Here is a 17,104-nt window from a genome sequence, read left to right as displayed (position 1 = left end):
TTGCTGTTGAGTTACGTAGGTTTTACACTTCTAAAATTTTCCACATTGCACTGCGACAGAAGAATTGCAGTGTATGCCAGAATGGAAAGTATGCTGTCTCGCCACATGACAAGAGGTTTTTTTTTAGTCCTTCATATATTGTAAAATTTCTCCATTTATTGTTATTCTACTAGAGAGCAGACATTTTAGGTAGAATTATTTTTAACAATCAAAGTAGCTGAAATAAACAAAAATGATGTTTCTATTCAATTCTTGATCTCTTTTGTAAATACTTCAGAGAAAAGATGTAAAGTTAGAGACTAATTAGTTAATTTCAATTGTAATCTGTTAACTGTAGATTTCATTGAGACAGTTGGGTGGAGGCAGCTGTTTAGCATCATCTGACTGCCAAATTACAGACCAGATCACTATTGTTCTCATACGATAGAAGATTTGATTTCCATAAATTAAATTAGAAGGATTTTATTTGAAGTATTAAAGGGTTCAAAACATCATTTGTAAAAGAACAAAATTACATTACCCCTTCATTTTTTCAGTTATCTCTGGTTAATATAACAAACCATTCAAAGATAAAAATTGCTATCCTTTTGTTTTTTTAATTCTTTTACAGTCATTAAATATTTAACAAAACATTGTTTTCTTGAGGATTTTTTCAATAGGGAAGTATGATTTGTGTGAAAAAAATCTACATAAATACTTTAAAAATGTAAGGGTGTAGCAGAAGTCAAACTTATCAATTTTAGCGGCTGGTTGTGTTGAACTGATCAAAGTATTTGGTAGTTGGAACATTCACGTAGACCTCATTTTTGAGAAATCTCTCCCTGAAAACAAAAATCAAACAAACAATCATTTAATTTCATTTGTGAGCCAGTTGCCTATAATACACATGCTTAGAACTTCATTCCTCCCTGGAAGTATTGTGCACACCATGTAGTCTTTACAGGATTATTATACTCTGCTTCAGATGTTTATTACATTTAAGCTAATGGGCACCATAATTTCTGCTTCTGTTCAAATCGAGATGAAAAAGCTGTGAAACTGTCCATAGCTTTGCAGTGCCAATTTCTTTTCAATGGGGAAAATTACATAAATTTGGTTTGTTTACTTATTTTCAGATATATTAACAAAATCATTATTTTTCTTAACTATATTATGAATCCTCCCATATAGACTAGAAATATGCCCATATTAATGTCTGTGCGATAGTCCTCTTACTTGTCTTGACATACTGGATTAATCGGTACCATAGAACCATAGAACCATAGAAACTACAGCACAGAAACAGGCCCTTTGGCCCTTCTTGGCTGTGCCGAACCATTTTCTGCCTAGTCCCACTGACCTGCACACGGACCATATCCCTCCATACACCTCCCATCCATGTATCTGTCCAATTTATTCTTAAATGTTAAAAAAGAACCCGCATTTACCACCTCGTCTGGCAGCTCATTCCATACTCCCACCACTCTCTGTGTGAAGAAGCCCCCCCAATGTTCCCTTTAAACTTTTCCCCCCTCACCCTTAACCCATGTCCTCTGGTTTTTTTCTCCCCTTGCCTCAGTGGAAAAAGCCTGCTTGCATTCACTCTATCTATACCCATCATAATTTTATATACTATCAAATCTCCCCTCATTCTTCTACACTCCAGGGAATAAAGTCCTAACCTATTCAACCTTTCTCTGTAACTGAGTTTCTCAAGTCCCGGCAACATCCTTGTAAACTTTCTCTGCACTCTTTCAACCTTATTTATATCCTTCCTGTAATTTGGTGACCAAAACTGAACACAATACTCCAGATTCGGCCTCACCAATGCCTTATACAACCTCATCAAAACATTCCAGCTCTTATACTCAATACTTTGACTAATAAAGGCCAATGTACCAAAAGCTCTCTTTACGACCCTATCTACCTGTGACGATACTTTTAGGGAATTTTGTATCTGTATTCCCAGATCCCTCTGTTCCACTGCACTCCTCAGTGCCTTACCATTAACCCTGTATGTTCTACGTTGGTTTGTCCTTCCAACGTGCAATACCTCACACTTGTCAGTATTAAACTCCATCTGCCATTTTTCAGCCCATTTTCCCAGCTGGTCCAAGTCCCTCTGCAGGCTCTGAAAACCTTCCTCACTGTCTACTACACCTCCAATCTTTGTATCATCAGCAAACTTGCTGATCCAATTTACCACATTATCATCCAGATCATTGATATAGATGACAAATAACAATGGACCCAGCACTGATCCCTCTGGTACACCACTAGTCACAGGCCTCCACTCAGAGAAGCAATTTTCTACCACCACTCTCTGGCTTCTTCCATCGAGCCAATGTCCAATCCAATTTACCACCTCTCCATGTATACCTAGCGACTGAATTTTCCTAACTAACCTCCTATGCGGGACCTTGTCAAAGGCCTTACTGAAGTCCATGTAGACAATATCCACTGCCTTTCCTTCATCCACTTTCCTGGTAACCTCCTCGAAAAACTCCAACAGATTGGTCAAACATGACCTACCACGCACAAAGCTATGTTGACTCTCCCTAATAAGCCCCTGTCTATCCAAATGCTTGTAGAGACAACTATTAAGTCTTCAGTGTACAAAATAGGTTAGATAATAAGCCCATAAGACAAAGGACCAGAAATAGGCCAAGTGGTCTATCAAGTCTGCTCCATCATTTGAATGGCTAATTTATTATACCTCTTAACCCCATTCTCCTGCCTTCTCAATAACTTTTGATGCCCTTACTAATCAAGAACCTATCAACCTGCACTTTAAATATACCCAGATGGCATGGACTCCAAAGCCATCCGTGGCAATAAATTCCACAGATTCATATCCTCTGGCTAAAGAAGTTCCTCCACATTTCTACTTGAAAGGGATTTTCTCGTATTCTGAGGCCGTGCCCTCTGGTTCATCAGTAAATTATGAAATATCTTACAGATTTAGGGACATTTACAAAAGTGCGCCAATGGGCCAATTCACCAATAAAATTAATTTTCCCTTGGCCTCTTTGGAAAAGCCTTGAACTACAACAGCAGCTTCACCGACAACAGTGTACCCCTTCTCCATGAGCTTATCACATTCTACACATGTTTCGAACAGAAGGGAATTAGAAGGTCACCATCCATCCTGACTATCTCCAATGCATCTGGGCTCATAGTCACCATTACGGACACAAGATCATTTGTCCAGAGAATAAGCCTGTTGAAAGTGGCTGGCTCAGATTGTGTCTCTGACCATGCCTTTAGATCCTACAGAGATGAGCTAGCAGGGCTATGTGCAGAAATTTTTAACTTCTGTCTGCTTCAATCTGAGGTTCTTACTTGCTTTAAGATTACCACTATCATCCAGGTATCTAAGAAAAACAAGGTAATGTGCCTTAAAGGCTACTGCCCAGTAGCTCTGAGAAACTGGTCAGTAACACGAGAGGACACAGCTTTAAGGTGCTTGAGAGTAGGTACAGAGGATCAGCCAGGGTTAAGTTTTTTTACGCAGAGAGTGATGAGTGTGTGGAATGGGCTGCTGGCGATGATGGTGGGAGGCAGATACAATAGGGTCTTTTAAGAGGGTCCTGGATAGGTACATGGAGCTTAGAAAAATAGAAGACTATGGGTAACCAGAGGTAATTTCTAAAGTAAGTACATGTTTGGCACAGCATTGTGGGCTGAAGAGCCTGTGTTGTGCTGTAGGTTTTCTATGTTTCTATCATCATGACACACATTAACTTCAGCCTCCCAGACAACCCTGACCCACTGCAATTTGCCTCCAACCAAACTATATCTATGGTAGAAGTTATTTCCCTAGCTCTATACTCAACCTTAAAGCGTCTGAACGGTGATGACATGCATGTTAGACTGCCATATATTGATTACAGTCCTGCATTCAAATATTCCAAGCAAACTCATCTCCAAACTCCTTAACCTGAAATTCTACACCACCATTTGCAACTGGAGTGACCCCCTGACAACAGACTGCAATCAATAAGGATGGGCGGCAACACCTCCACCATAATTATTCCGAACATTGGCACCTCACATGGCTGTGCCTTCAACCCACTACTCTGCTCCCTATACACTCGTGACTCTGTGGCCAGACTCTAACACCACCTACAGGTTTGCAAATGATACCACTATAGTGGGCCCCATCTCAAATAATGATCAACCTGAGTACAGGAAGGAAATGGCCTAGTGACATGGTGTCATAATAACAATCACTGCCTCAGTGATAGCAAAACAAACGAGTTGGTCATTGACTTCAGGAAGGAGGTCACTGCAGATGCCTCTGTTTACCTCAATGGTGCTGAGGCCAAGAGGGTTGAGAGTTTCAAGTTCCTAGGAGTAAACATCACCAACAGCTTGTCCTTGTGCAACCACGTAGTTGCCACTCACCAGTGTCTCTACTTCCTCAGAAGACTAAAAAAATTTGGCATCCCTGCTTTGACCCTCACCAATTTTTATCAATCTACCACTGAAAAGCATCCTATCTGGATGCATGGTGGTTTAATATGGCAACTGCTCTGCCCATAATTGCAAGAAACTTCAGAAAGTTGTGGACACAACTCAACACATCACAGAAACCAGCCTCACCTCTGTAGGCTCTGTCTACACTTCTTGCTGCCTTGGTAAAGCAAAGATCTCACTCACCTCAGACATTCTCTATCTTCCACTTTTCAACATAATTGTATAAGGGCTAAGAGTGTTGTAAAAGCAAGTCTGAAGGCTTTGTGTGTCAATGCAAGGAGCATTCGTAACAAGGTGGATGAATTGAATGTGCAGATAGTTATTAATGAATATGATATAGTTGGGATCACAGAGACATGGCTCCAGGGTGACCAAGGATGGGACCTCAACATTCAGGGATGTTCAATATTCAGGAGGGATAGACATGAAAGAAAAGGAGGTGGGTGGCATTGCTGGTTAGAGAGGAGATTAACGCAATAGAAAGGAAGGACATTAGCTGGGAGGATGTGCAATCGATATGGGTAGCTGCATAACACTAAGGGGCAGAAAACACTGGTGGGAGTTGTGTACAGGCCACCTAACAGTAGTGGTGAGGTTGGGGATGGCATTAAACAGGAAATTAGAAATGCATGCAAGAAAGGAGCAGTAGTTATAATGGGTGACTTAAATCTACATATAGATTGGGTGAACCAAATTGGTAAGGGTGCTGAGGAAGAGGATTTCTTGGAATGTATGCGGGATGGTTTTCTGAACCGACATGTCGAGGAACCAACTAGAGAGCAGGCCATTCTAGACTGGGTGTTGAGCAATGAGGAAGGGTTAGTTAGTAATCTTGTCATGCGAGGCCCCTTGGGTAAGAGTGACCATAATATGGTGGAATTCTTCATTAAGATGGAGAGTGATATAGTTAATTCAGTAACAAAGGTTCTGAACTTAAAGAAGGGTAACTTTGAAGGTATGAGATGTGAATTAGCTAAGATAGACTGGCAAATGATACTTTCAAGGGTTGATGGTGGATATGCAATGGCAAGCATTTAAAGATCGCATGGATGAACTACAGCAATTGTTCATCCCAGTTTGGCAAAAGAATAAACCAGGGAAGGTAGTGCACCCATGGCTGACAAGGGAAATTAGGGATAGTATCAATTCCAAAGAAGAATCATACAAATTAGCCAGAAAAAAGCAGCACACCTGAGGACTGGGAGAAATTCAGAGTCCAGCAGAGGAGGGCAAAGGGCTTAATTAGGAAAGGGAAAAAAGATTATGAGAGAAAGCTGGCAGGGAACGTAAAAACTGACTGGAAAAGCTTTTATAGATATGTGAAAAGAAAAAGATTGGTTAAGACAAATGTAGGTCCCTTACAGTCAGAAACAGGTGGATTAATCATGGGAACAAGGACATGGAAGACCAATTGAATAACTACTTTGGCTCTGTCTTCACTAAGGAGGACATAAATAATCTTCCGGAAATAGTAGGGGACCGAGGGTCTAGTGAGATGGAGGAACTGAGGGAAATAAATGTTAGTAGGGAAGTGGTGTTAGGTAACTTGAAGGCAGATAAATTCCCAGGGCCAGATGGTCTGCATCCCAGAGAGCTTAAGGAAGTAGCACAAGAAATAGTGGATGCATTAGTGATAATTTTTCAAAACTCTTTAGATTCTGGATTAGTTCCTGAGGATCGGAGGGTGGCTAACGTAACCCGGCTTTTTAAAAAAGGAGAGAGAGAGAAACCAGGGAATTATAGACCGGTAAGCCTGACATCGGTGGTGGGGAAAATGCTAGAGTCAGTTATCAAAGATGTGATAACAGCACATTTGGAAAGCGGTGAAATCATCGGACAAAGTCAGCATGGATTTGTGAAAGGAAAATCATGTCTGACGAATCTCATAGAATTTTTTGAGGATATAACTAGTATAGTGGATAGGGGAGAACCAGTGGATGTGGTATATTTGGATTTTCAGAAGACTTTTGACAAGGTCCTACACAGGAGATTAGTGTGCAAACTTAAAGCACATGGTATTGGGGGTATGGTATTGATGTGGATAGAGAATTGGTTGGCAGACAGGAAGCAAAGAGTGGGAATAAACAGGACCTTTTCAGAATGGCAGGCAGTGACTAGTGGGGTACCGCAAGGCTCAGTGCTGGGACCCCAGTTGTTTACAATATATATTAATGACTTAGACGAGGGAATTAAATGCAGCATCTCCAAGTTTGCGGACGACACGAAGCTGGGCGACAGTGTTAGCTGTGAGGAGGATGCTAAGAGGATGCAGGGTGACTTGGATAGGTTAGGTGAGTGGGAAAATTCATGGCAGATGCAATTTAATGTGGATAAATGTGAGGTTATCCACTTTGGTGGCAAGAACAGGAAAACAGATTATTATCTGAATGGAAGCCGATTAGGAAAAGGGGAGGTGCAATGAGACCTGGGTGTCATTGTATATCAGTCATTGAAAGTGGGCATGCAGGTACAGCAGGCGGTGAAAAAGGCAAATGGTATGCTGGCATTCATAGCAAGAGGATTCGAGTACAGGAGCAGGGAGGTACTACTGTAGTTGTACAAGGCCTTGGTGAGACCACACCTGGAGTATTGTGTGCAGTTTTGGTCCCCTAATCTGAGGAAAGACATTCTTGCCAAAGAGGGAGTACAAAGAAGGTTCACCAAATTGATTCCTGGGATGGCAGGACTTTCATACAATGAAAGACTGGATTGACTAGACTTATACTCTCTGGAATTTAGAAGATTGAGGGGGTATCTTATTGAAACGTATAAAATTCTAAAGGGATTGGACAGGCTAGATGCAGGAAGATTGTTCCCGATGTTGGGGAAGTCCAGAACGAGGGGTCACAGTTTGAGGATAAAGGGGAAGCCTTTTAGGACCGAGGTGAGGAAAAACTTCTTCACAAAGAGAGTGGTGAATCTGTGGAATTCTCTGCCACAGGAAACAGTTGAGGCCAGTTCATTGGCATATTTAAGAGGGAGTTAGATATGGTCCTTGTGGCTAAAGGGATCAGGGGGTATGGAGAGAAGGCAGGTACAGGGTTCTGAGTTGGATGATCAGCCATGATCATTCTGAATGGCAGTGCAGGCTCGAAGGGCCGAATGGCCTACTCCTGCACCTGTTTTCTATGTTTCCCTCCTCCCATTAGGCAGAAGATACAAAGGAATGAAAGCATGCACCACTAGTCTCAAGGGCAGCTTCTATCTGCTATAACCAAGACTATTGAATGGTTCTCTATGATAAGATGGATTGTAGACCTCGCAGTCTACCATGTTCTGACCTTGTACTGTATTATCTACCTGCATTGCACTTTACCTGTAGTGTTACACTTCTTTCTGCACTCTTTTATTTTATCTTATACTACCTCAATGCATTGTTGTGATGAATTGAACTGTGTGGACGATATGCAAGACGTGTTTTTCACAATACCTCGGTACATGTAACAATAATAAACCAATTTTCCAATTTAGATCTCTCTCAATGTTTTTGGCATGATAACTAAAGGAATTGGATCAAATTGGAGAAATTAACCTAATTAACCATTCTACACCAAACATATTAGGATGATACAATGGGGCTGCATATGGTATAGATGTCTCACAGCTCCAGAAACCAGGCTAACATCTAAACCCCAAAGTGGAGTTTGCACTTTCTTCCCAAATGCTCCAGTTTCCTCCCACATCCAAAAGACATGCTGGTTGTTCGGTTAGTTTGGCTAATGTAAATTTCTCTTAGTTCAGATAGCTGGTAGAAGAATTAAGAGTGTACTAATAAACATGCGTAAAAGAATAAATGGGGGAATGGATTTACTCAGATAGGCCTATAGAGTTGATGAACTAACCAGCCTCTTGCTTTGTTTTAAGGGGTATCACATTAGCACAACTATTGGAGCTTCCACTTCAAAGTTTTAGCAGTTTGGGTTCAATCCTCACTCTGACGTCATCTGTATGGAGATGACATGTTCTCCCTGTGGCTGTGTGGGCATCCCCTAAGTACTAGAGTTTCCTCCCTTAGTCATGCAGATTGGTAGATTAAGGGGCCACTGTAAATGACCGAGACTGTAGGTAAGTGGTAGAATCAGAGGAAGTTGATGGGGATGTGGGAAAAATAAAATGGGATTAGTGTAGGATTAACTTGGTATTCAATGTGGGGTTAATGGGGCAAAACTGTTTCCGTGCTTTTGAATCTATTACACTGATTTTAAAAATAATATTCTTCCTGTTTGTTTCTCTATGAATGTAAGAAGAAAACAGCCAATCTTTGAATTTTCAGGACTTTAGATGTGGATTTAAATCACTCACCGTTCTTTGTGGTTCTTACATAGTAGCATGTTCTGACAATCCATTTCTTTCCGAAGCTGCCGCTGTACTCGCTGTTGCTGCCGTTCAAGAAGCACAGAGGCTCGGGCATCATTGATCCGTAACCTATCCCATTCTGCATTACGCTGACGTTCCTCTTCCTCCAGTCTCTATGTATAGACAAGTAACAATTTTTTTTCTGGTAACTTCCAGCTTTATTTCTCAGTGCAGTTGTGTTAATGTGATTATAATTTTTGCTTATTAATAGCTATCAAATAGAAAAAAAAGTGATTGGATTTTCTGTATTCACCTGCATTTTATTTTATGCACCCATCAAAAAAAGAGGGAGTATTAGATTCAAGACTCAAGATTATTTATCCCAGCTATATCAAAATGTACAATGAAATGTTTTGTGTTAACAACCAACACCGACACTAATTAATTCATTTATTATTCCAAATTATTAATAAGTTAATTCAACATTTATTCTTCAGCACAAAAAAATTGATGCCTGCTTTCAGATACCTGTGATTTGTTGAATTTCGTAATTAATACAGTAGTCACCTAATGCAGTGGTCCCCAACCTCCGGGCTGCGGACCGGTACATTGCCGCGAAGAATGCAGCGGTGCAGCGGTAGTTGGAACGCACCCAGCACATCTTTAAGAAAAAAGCCGAAATAAACAAGCTAATTAATTAGGTGCCGCCCGGCACATAAATGCTGGCCTAGATCAGAGGCACCTAATTAAAGTTGGAAAGTTTTCTTGTTGTTGTACATTCGCAGCACAAGTAATACATGTTACATAAACTGTCAAATATTCCACAGGCCAAATACTCTCTTAGTGCAGATAAAAAAATCTTAATAAACACTCAGCTCTTTACTTATGTATCTTATACAATAATTCTCTCATTTTCTGTAAAAGCCAATTCAAATACTAATGCACTAATCCAGTGGACATCATATGAATTTTTTGCAGGATGAGATATCTTCAAAGTTCAAAATACATCAAAGTATGTATACAGAATACAACTCTGAGATTTGTCCTCCCACAGGCAGCTACGAAGGAAACACCATGGAACCTGTTCAAGAAAGCATCAAACTCCAACGCGCGAGAAAAGAACAAATAGTGCAAACAGCAACAAGTGAGCAAACAACACACAGAATATCAAATATCAAACCAGGAGTCCAGTAATATTCAGTTCAGTTCAGTTCAGCGCCATGCCGCTGGTCCACTGCAGGCTGCAGGGCCATTCTTTGCCAAAGTGCCCCAGTCCGCATCGATTGTCCTAATCAAACCACTCAAAAACAGCAAAAAGCTAACCATAATCCAAGAACACGTGCCACATGAACCTCAAAGTCCCCCAAAACAAATCCTCAGCCCAGCTGATCAATCCTTCCAACGTGGATGTCTTGCACTATGTGTGAAAGCTAGAAGCAAGTTCTGGATTGTAGGTGGCATACTTGGAAACTCTTTGGATTCAACCCACTGTCTCTGGTAACCCACAAAATTTAATAAGTTATTAGGATCCAGATGAACTCAGGGCCCAAGTCCTTCTTCACTTTGTTTCACAGGTAGACGTGCACTAAAGAAATATTCTCACTCTAATACTGAAGACTCCAAATGCAAGGAAAGCAAATATGTGTGTGCTGTAGTGTTTCTGTGTAATAATTTTTGTTTTTTATTAAAAAGACACCAAGATTGGAAGACTGGAATCACATCAAACTTGCTTAATCAAGTCTAAAACTGGCTTGATAAAACCAGGGTAATTATTTGTGCTTTTACTTGTCCTGACAGTTTACTGGAGAATGATGTGTGGTGAAATTTATCCTTTAATTTCTGGAGCTAAATATCTGTAGGAATAGTAAATGCTGACGTTGCTGAGGTAGTAACAGAACATCTAGAAAATCATAGAGTTAATATGGTTTTATGAAAGGGAATATGGTTGACAAATTTACTCGAGTTCTTTGGGGATGCAATTATCAAGGTGAATAACAGATGAAGTTCATTTGGCATTTAAGAAGACACCAGATAAGGGTGTATAAGTTCGGAGTAATATACTGGCATAGACACTACAAAATATCTAGACAGACCTGGTGATCACGGTATGTAAAACAGTAAAAGTTAGCTTGCTGCTACAGCAAGTAATTAGGAAGATAAATGGAATTCTGGCCTTTATTGAAAGAGACATAGCATATAAAAGTAACAAATTTTGATGCAACACCCTAAGAATGCTGATGTGATTAGATCTAGAGTACTGTTTATAGTTTCCATCTCCATTTTTGTGGAAGATTCTGCTTATATTGTAGGCAGTGAAGAGAAGGGGCATGAGGTTTATTTCTGAGATGAAAGGATTGGTGTATCAAGAAGATTGGGCATCTATAGTGTGCATAAATGAAGTGATCTTATAGATATATATTAGATTCAGAAGGGAGTGACAGCGTAGATACTGAGAGGATTTTCCCCAAATGCAGGTGTCTGAGAGTAGGGAGTATAAGGGGTAGCAGAGATAAGGAGAAATTTCGTTTCTCTGAGAGAACTGATCCTTTGTAATTCTCCACCTTAAAGAGCTGTGGAGGGTAGATGATGGCCAATATTCAAAACAGGGATACAAGCCGTATTTCCTTCAGCCAGATTTTTATTGAGTGACAAGTATGATGCTGGAAGAACTCAGACAGTCAAGAGCATTAATGGAGGAAAATGGACAACTGATGAAACTATTCACCTGGACTGGATCAGATCTGGATTTCATCTGCCTAGATCAGGGGTTCCCAACCTGGAGTCCACAGACCCCTCAATTAATGGTAAGGGTCCATTGTATAAAATAAGTCGGGAACCTCTGGTGTCAACCTGAAATGCTGAATGTTCATTTGATGCTGTCTGACCCAAGTATCACTCCAAATTTCAGCATCTGCATTCTCATGCCCAGATTCTTATTGAATGTTAGAACAGATTCAAGGGCTCTACTGGCCTACACTTACTTATGTTTGCATATTTACCTCACTAAAGTACAGGTCGACCTTCTATAATCCGGCATCATTGGGACCTGAGGAGTGCCGGATTAGTGAAAATGCTGAATTACAGAAGGATCACATTAGGCAATAGTTAACTGCCTCATCATACCTTTAAAATATCAAAGGATTCAAAGGTTCATCTAATGTCAGAGAAACGTATGCAATATATATCCTGAAATGCTTTTTCTTTGCAACCATCTATGAAAACAGAGGAGTGACCCAAAGAGTGAACGACAGTTAAATGTTAGAACCCCTGAGCTCCCCCTCCCGCTCTCCTCCTTCCTGCGCGTAAGCGGCAGCGAGCAACAATCCCCCCTCCCCACCGGCAAAAAATAAAGCGCACCCACTACCCGCACTCAAGCATGAGCTAAGTGATAGCAAAGAAACAGACTTGCAGTTACCCCAAAGACTACATTGCACTCGCAGTTACTGAGGGAATCCTCGTTAGTTTCTTTTCCTCCGTTTAGTAATATGCTTTAATTCAGCGGGTCACCACGTCTAATCTGAGGTCGTAGGCAGAAGAGAATGGAGCGCCAGCTGGGCGACACCAGGAGGGCAGTGCGCAACTGCTGGCAAGCGGGCCGACCCAGCGCGTGCCAGCTCCCCTGCCGCTGGCAGGTGAGGTGGGCGGATGCCAGGTGGCCGCGCCTCACGCAAATGATATTAATAAATGCAGGAAAACAAGCAGGAATCACCTATCTGTGCTTACAAGAGCACGCCAACACGTGAACAGATCTAGCGCAACCAAAACAATACGCAGCAGATCGGTATGGTGGCCCAGAAAATTTGAAATTACAGTTGCATGGAAAATTTGAAATCAGTGCGGATTATCGAAGGAACCGGATTACAGGTAGTCGGATTAGTGAATGTCGACCTGTGGACATATGTGGAGAAAATTGCAGCTAGGGTCCAATACTTGCGTGTTGAGTGCTGTAACCAAACATATGTACCTTATCTTTTACTTTCCAATTAATATCAACATGTATCATATAGGAATGCAGATACCAACAAATTTTATGAGAAGCAGTGAAATCCCAGCTTTGTAAATGAAAAGGTACAGCATTTTCAATGTTTGCAAACTTCAGTGTGTCTGTACACAAAACGCAATTTTGTGTCCCCATTACACAAAAAAGTAGCAATTGGTGCAGTTAACTCAAATGTAGCAATTATAAGGTAGGTATTAACATGGTCTAATAGATACAGGAAAGTACTAGGTTTGGATAAACTCTCCACAAACTCAAGATTATTTTTGTAACTGCAAGCATACCAATAAATTACTGTGTACACAAGGATCTTATCAGAACTGAACTTTCTTTCCACTCAAAAAGTCTTTTTTTAAGGACAGATTTCATACACAGATCAATTATGTGATACTGAGGTAAAGGAAAGAGGGTGCAGAACAAAATCATAAATAATTGAGGACATATTGTTGATCAAAGTATTCCAAATCAAATATTATATTTATATCAAAAAATCTAAGAATATTTTCTTTAAATTTGAATCCTCAAATTATATTGATTAAATCATTTTAATTACTGTGTCTGAAATATTGTTTTAAATTCTATTAAACCATGTACCTTTCGAGTAACAGAATTATTCATTTTGATCACAAAAAGTTATCTATCTTTAATATATCAATCTATAGTGTAAATTTCAAAGTAAATTTATTATAAAAAACATATATATCACCATATACATACAACCCTGAGATTCGTCTTCTTCCAGGAATACAGTAACTCCAAGAAACACAATAGAATCAATGAAAGACCACACCCAGCAGGACAAGCAATGTGCAAAATACACTGTGCAAATACAAAAGAGAACAAAAATAAAAAAATATAAATAAATGAGCAGTAAATATCAAGAACATGAGATGAAGAGTCCTTGAAAGTGAGTCCATAAGTTGTGGAACAGTTCATAGAAGGGTGAGTGAAGTTAACCTGTCTGGTCCAACAGCCTGATGGTTGAAGGGTAATAACTGTTCCTGAACCCAGTGTAGTGGGTCCTGAAGCTCCAGTACCTTATTCCTGATGGCAGCTGTGAGAAGACAGTATGGTCTGGGTGATGGGAGTCCTTGACTTCACATTTCAAATCATATGCCAGTGATATTAAACCTGATTCTTATTATGAATGCTGTTTTGGTGGGGAGGACTTTACCTGTGATGGACAGGGCCGTAACCACTACTTTATGTAGGATTTCCCATTCAAGGTGATTGGTGGTTCCATACAAGGCCTTGATGCAATCAGTCAATATACTCTCCACCACACATCTATAAAAGTTTGTCAAGGTTTTAAATGTCACGCCAAGTCTTTGCAAACTTGTAAGGAAGTAGAAGCGCAGCCATGCTTTCTTTGTAATTGTTCTTACGTGTGGGGCCCAGGACAGATCCTCTGAAATAATAACACCGAAGAATTTAAAGTTGCTGACCCTCTCCACCTCTGATATCACAATGAGGACTGGCTCTTGAACTTCAGTTTCCTACCGCTGAAGTCAATTATCAGCTCCTTGGTCTTGCTAACGATGAGTGAGAGGTTGTTGTTGTGACACCACTCAGCTAGATTTTTAATCTCCCTCCTATATGCTGAGTTGCTACCACCTTTGATTCAGCCAACGGCAGCAGCATCAACAGCAAACTTAAATATGGAATTGGTGCAATGCTTAGCCACATAGGCATAAGTATAAAGCGAATACAGCAGGGGGCTAAGTATGCAACTTTGTGGTGGACCTGTGCTGATGAAGATCGTGCAGGAGATGTTGTTGCCACTCTGAACTGATTGCAGTCTGCATATGAGGAATTTGAGGATCCAATTGCACAAGGAGGTACTGAGGCCAAGATCTTGAAGCTTATTAGTTTTCAACACCGAGCTGTAGTCAATAAAGAGTATCCTGATGTATGCAACTTTGTTGTCCTGGTGTTCCAGAGTTCAGGGAAGAGTCAATGAGATGGCACCTGCTATGGACTTGATGCTCCAGTAAGCAAATAGGAGCGGATCAAATTGCTTCTCAGGCAAGAGTTACTATGCTTCATCACCAACCTCTCAAAGCACTTCATCACTGTGATGTAAGTGCTACTGGACAATAGTCATTGAGGCTGGTTACCACATTATTCTTAGGTACCGGTATAATTGAAGCCTGCTTGAAGCAGGTAGGCACCTCAGACTGCTGAAGTGAGAGATTAAAGCAGCGGATCAGCACAGGTCTTTAGTACTTAGCCAGTTACTCAATCTGGACTAGTTGCTTTCCATGAGTTCACCCTCCTGAAGGATGCTCTCACATCAGCCTCAGAGGCTGAATTCACAGGGTTATCGGGGCTGTGGGAGTTCATAAAGGTTCCTCCATGTTTTCACAGACAAAGCGAGCATACAAGGCATCGAGCTCATCTGGGAGCGAAACCTTGTTGATACCCATGTCACTTAGTTTCACTTTGAAAGAGGTAATAACATTCAAGCCTTGCTACAGCTGTCGAGCATCCTTCAGTAATTAAAATTTGGTCCGGAATTGCCACTTCACAAGCAAAACGGCTTTCCGGAGATTTTGTAAGTGGACTCTTGTATCTTACATCATCACCAGACCTGAATGCCACTGATCTGGCCCTCAGCAGATTGCGGATCTCATTGATTCATGTGGGGCTTCTAGTTGGAGAAAGATACTGAATAATTTTGTGGGGACACACCTGTCTACAACTGCTTCTATAAAGTCCATGAAAAATGTGGTGTATTCATTCAGATCGTCTAGTGAGTCCTTGAACACAGCCCAGTCCACCGACTTGAAGTAATCCCGTTGCCACTCCTCTGCCTCCCTTGACCACCTCTTTGTTGTCTTTATCTCTGGAACCTTGCTATTTAGTCTCTGCCCATATGCAGGTAGGAGAAGGACAGCCAAATGATCAGATTTCCCAAAATACGGTCTTGGCCTGGAACGATAGGCATTCCTTCTCATAGTATAGCAGTGGTTGAGTGTGTTGAAGCCCCTGGTGCTGTAGGTTATATGCTGATGATAAATGGACAGAAGTATCACGAGTGCTTGACTAGCCTCAGTTTTTGGTGTTATATAAACTGTGGTCAGGATCACAGAGGAGAACTCTCTTGGTAAGTAGAAAAATCAGCACCTAATCATTAGATGTTCCAGGTTGGGGAACAAGATTACAACAAGACCGCCATATCTAAGTACCACAATAAGTTTATAATGAAACACAGACTTCCACCTTTTGCCTTCTCTGAATCAGCAGTGCGTTCCATCCTGTGTATCAAGAAGCCTTCGGATCTTACTGACATATCCAGCGTGTCTGGAGTGAGTCATGTCTCTAAGAAACATAGAACACAGCAAATCCTCTGATACTACTCTCTTGCCTTTAGGTCCTCAGTCTTGTTCTTCAGCGACTGCATATTTCCTAACAAGATGCTGGGTAGAGGAATTTCCATTGCTTGGCATTTCAGTATGGCTTGTAGTTCTCCGCTCCTCCCTCTTCCTGCCATGGATATGTACCTTTGTCCACTTAAAGGTGCTGTATCTGCACACTTAACAGTTAAGTCCGCCGAGTCCTTCAGAAGATTGTGAAATCACTAGTTCAGTAAGACAGTTCAAAAGAACATTGCTTAAAGGGACATTGCAGGCTGCAGATTGCAGGTAGAGTAATTTAGAAAAGGTATATTTAGAAGTTTCGTAAGCAGCCCGCAACATGTCACCATAATTCACCAGCGCAAACTTGGAAGTAGGAATATAATTGGAATGTAGCATTTGAAAATGTCCCTCATTAACTAATCAAGAACTTAGCTATGCTCTAAACATGTACTGGTTGAATTGTGATATTTTTGAACTTTACTGATGAAATTCTACAATTGATTGAAAGACTTTGATCTTCCTTACCATCAATCACACAAAAAAGGAAACATAACTAATAACTCAGCATGGTGGAACTTGTTTTCCTTTTTCTGTAGTTCATGTACTACTTTTCTCATTCTACTGCATAACTGTAAGTCATCAGAGCATTCCATGAAAAATTATTCTCATATATAATTTCTCATTATAGTCACCTACTCTAAGTTGTAAGGATATCAACTGAAAACTAGTTGAGGTATCAGCCTTTTGGAAAAGATCTGATTTCCCTGTATGGAAAGTTTCAATACCGATAAACAATGCTCACTGCTGATACCAAATATTCATAAGTAGTTTGATATGACAGCTGTACACTTTCTGCAATTTTTGTAAAGATCAGAATGACTTAACAATATTATTTACTGTGCTTAGTGAATGTATAGTGACATCATTTGGTGTTTACTACTGGTTGGAATATGGACAATATATTTTAAATGTTGATTCTTCTCTATTCTCGAAA

General features: G+C 40.5%; 1 protein-coding gene across 2 annotated transcripts in view; it reads right to left on the bottom strand.

The window, feature by feature from the left end:
- Window positions 1–615: 615 nt before the first annotated feature.
- The window catches only part of LOC134352362 (RIB43A-like with coiled-coils protein 2), a 55,243-nt gene continuing 38,754 nt past the window's right edge, over window positions 616–17,104 (bottom strand). For both annotated transcript variants that reach the window (XM_063059671.1, XM_063059672.1), the window contains exons 7-8: window positions 8,761–8,927; window positions 616–821 (exon numbers count right to left, since the gene is read on the bottom strand). In XM_063059671.1, coding sequence (XP_062915741.1) covers window positions 740–821; window positions 8,761–8,927 — 249 coding nt within the window. In that variant the 3' untranslated portion in view covers window positions 616–739. The remainder of the gene's footprint in view (window positions 822–8,760; window positions 8,928–17,104) is intronic.

The sequence above is a fragment of the Mobula hypostoma genome, chromosome 9 (assembly GCF_963921235.1).
Source record: "Mobula hypostoma chromosome 9, sMobHyp1.1, whole genome shotgun sequence".
NCBI lineage: Eukaryota > Metazoa > Chordata > Chondrichthyes > Myliobatiformes > Myliobatidae > Mobula > Mobula hypostoma.
Note: the sequence above shows the minus strand (reverse complement) of the source record. Positions and strands in the feature narration are given on the sequence as shown.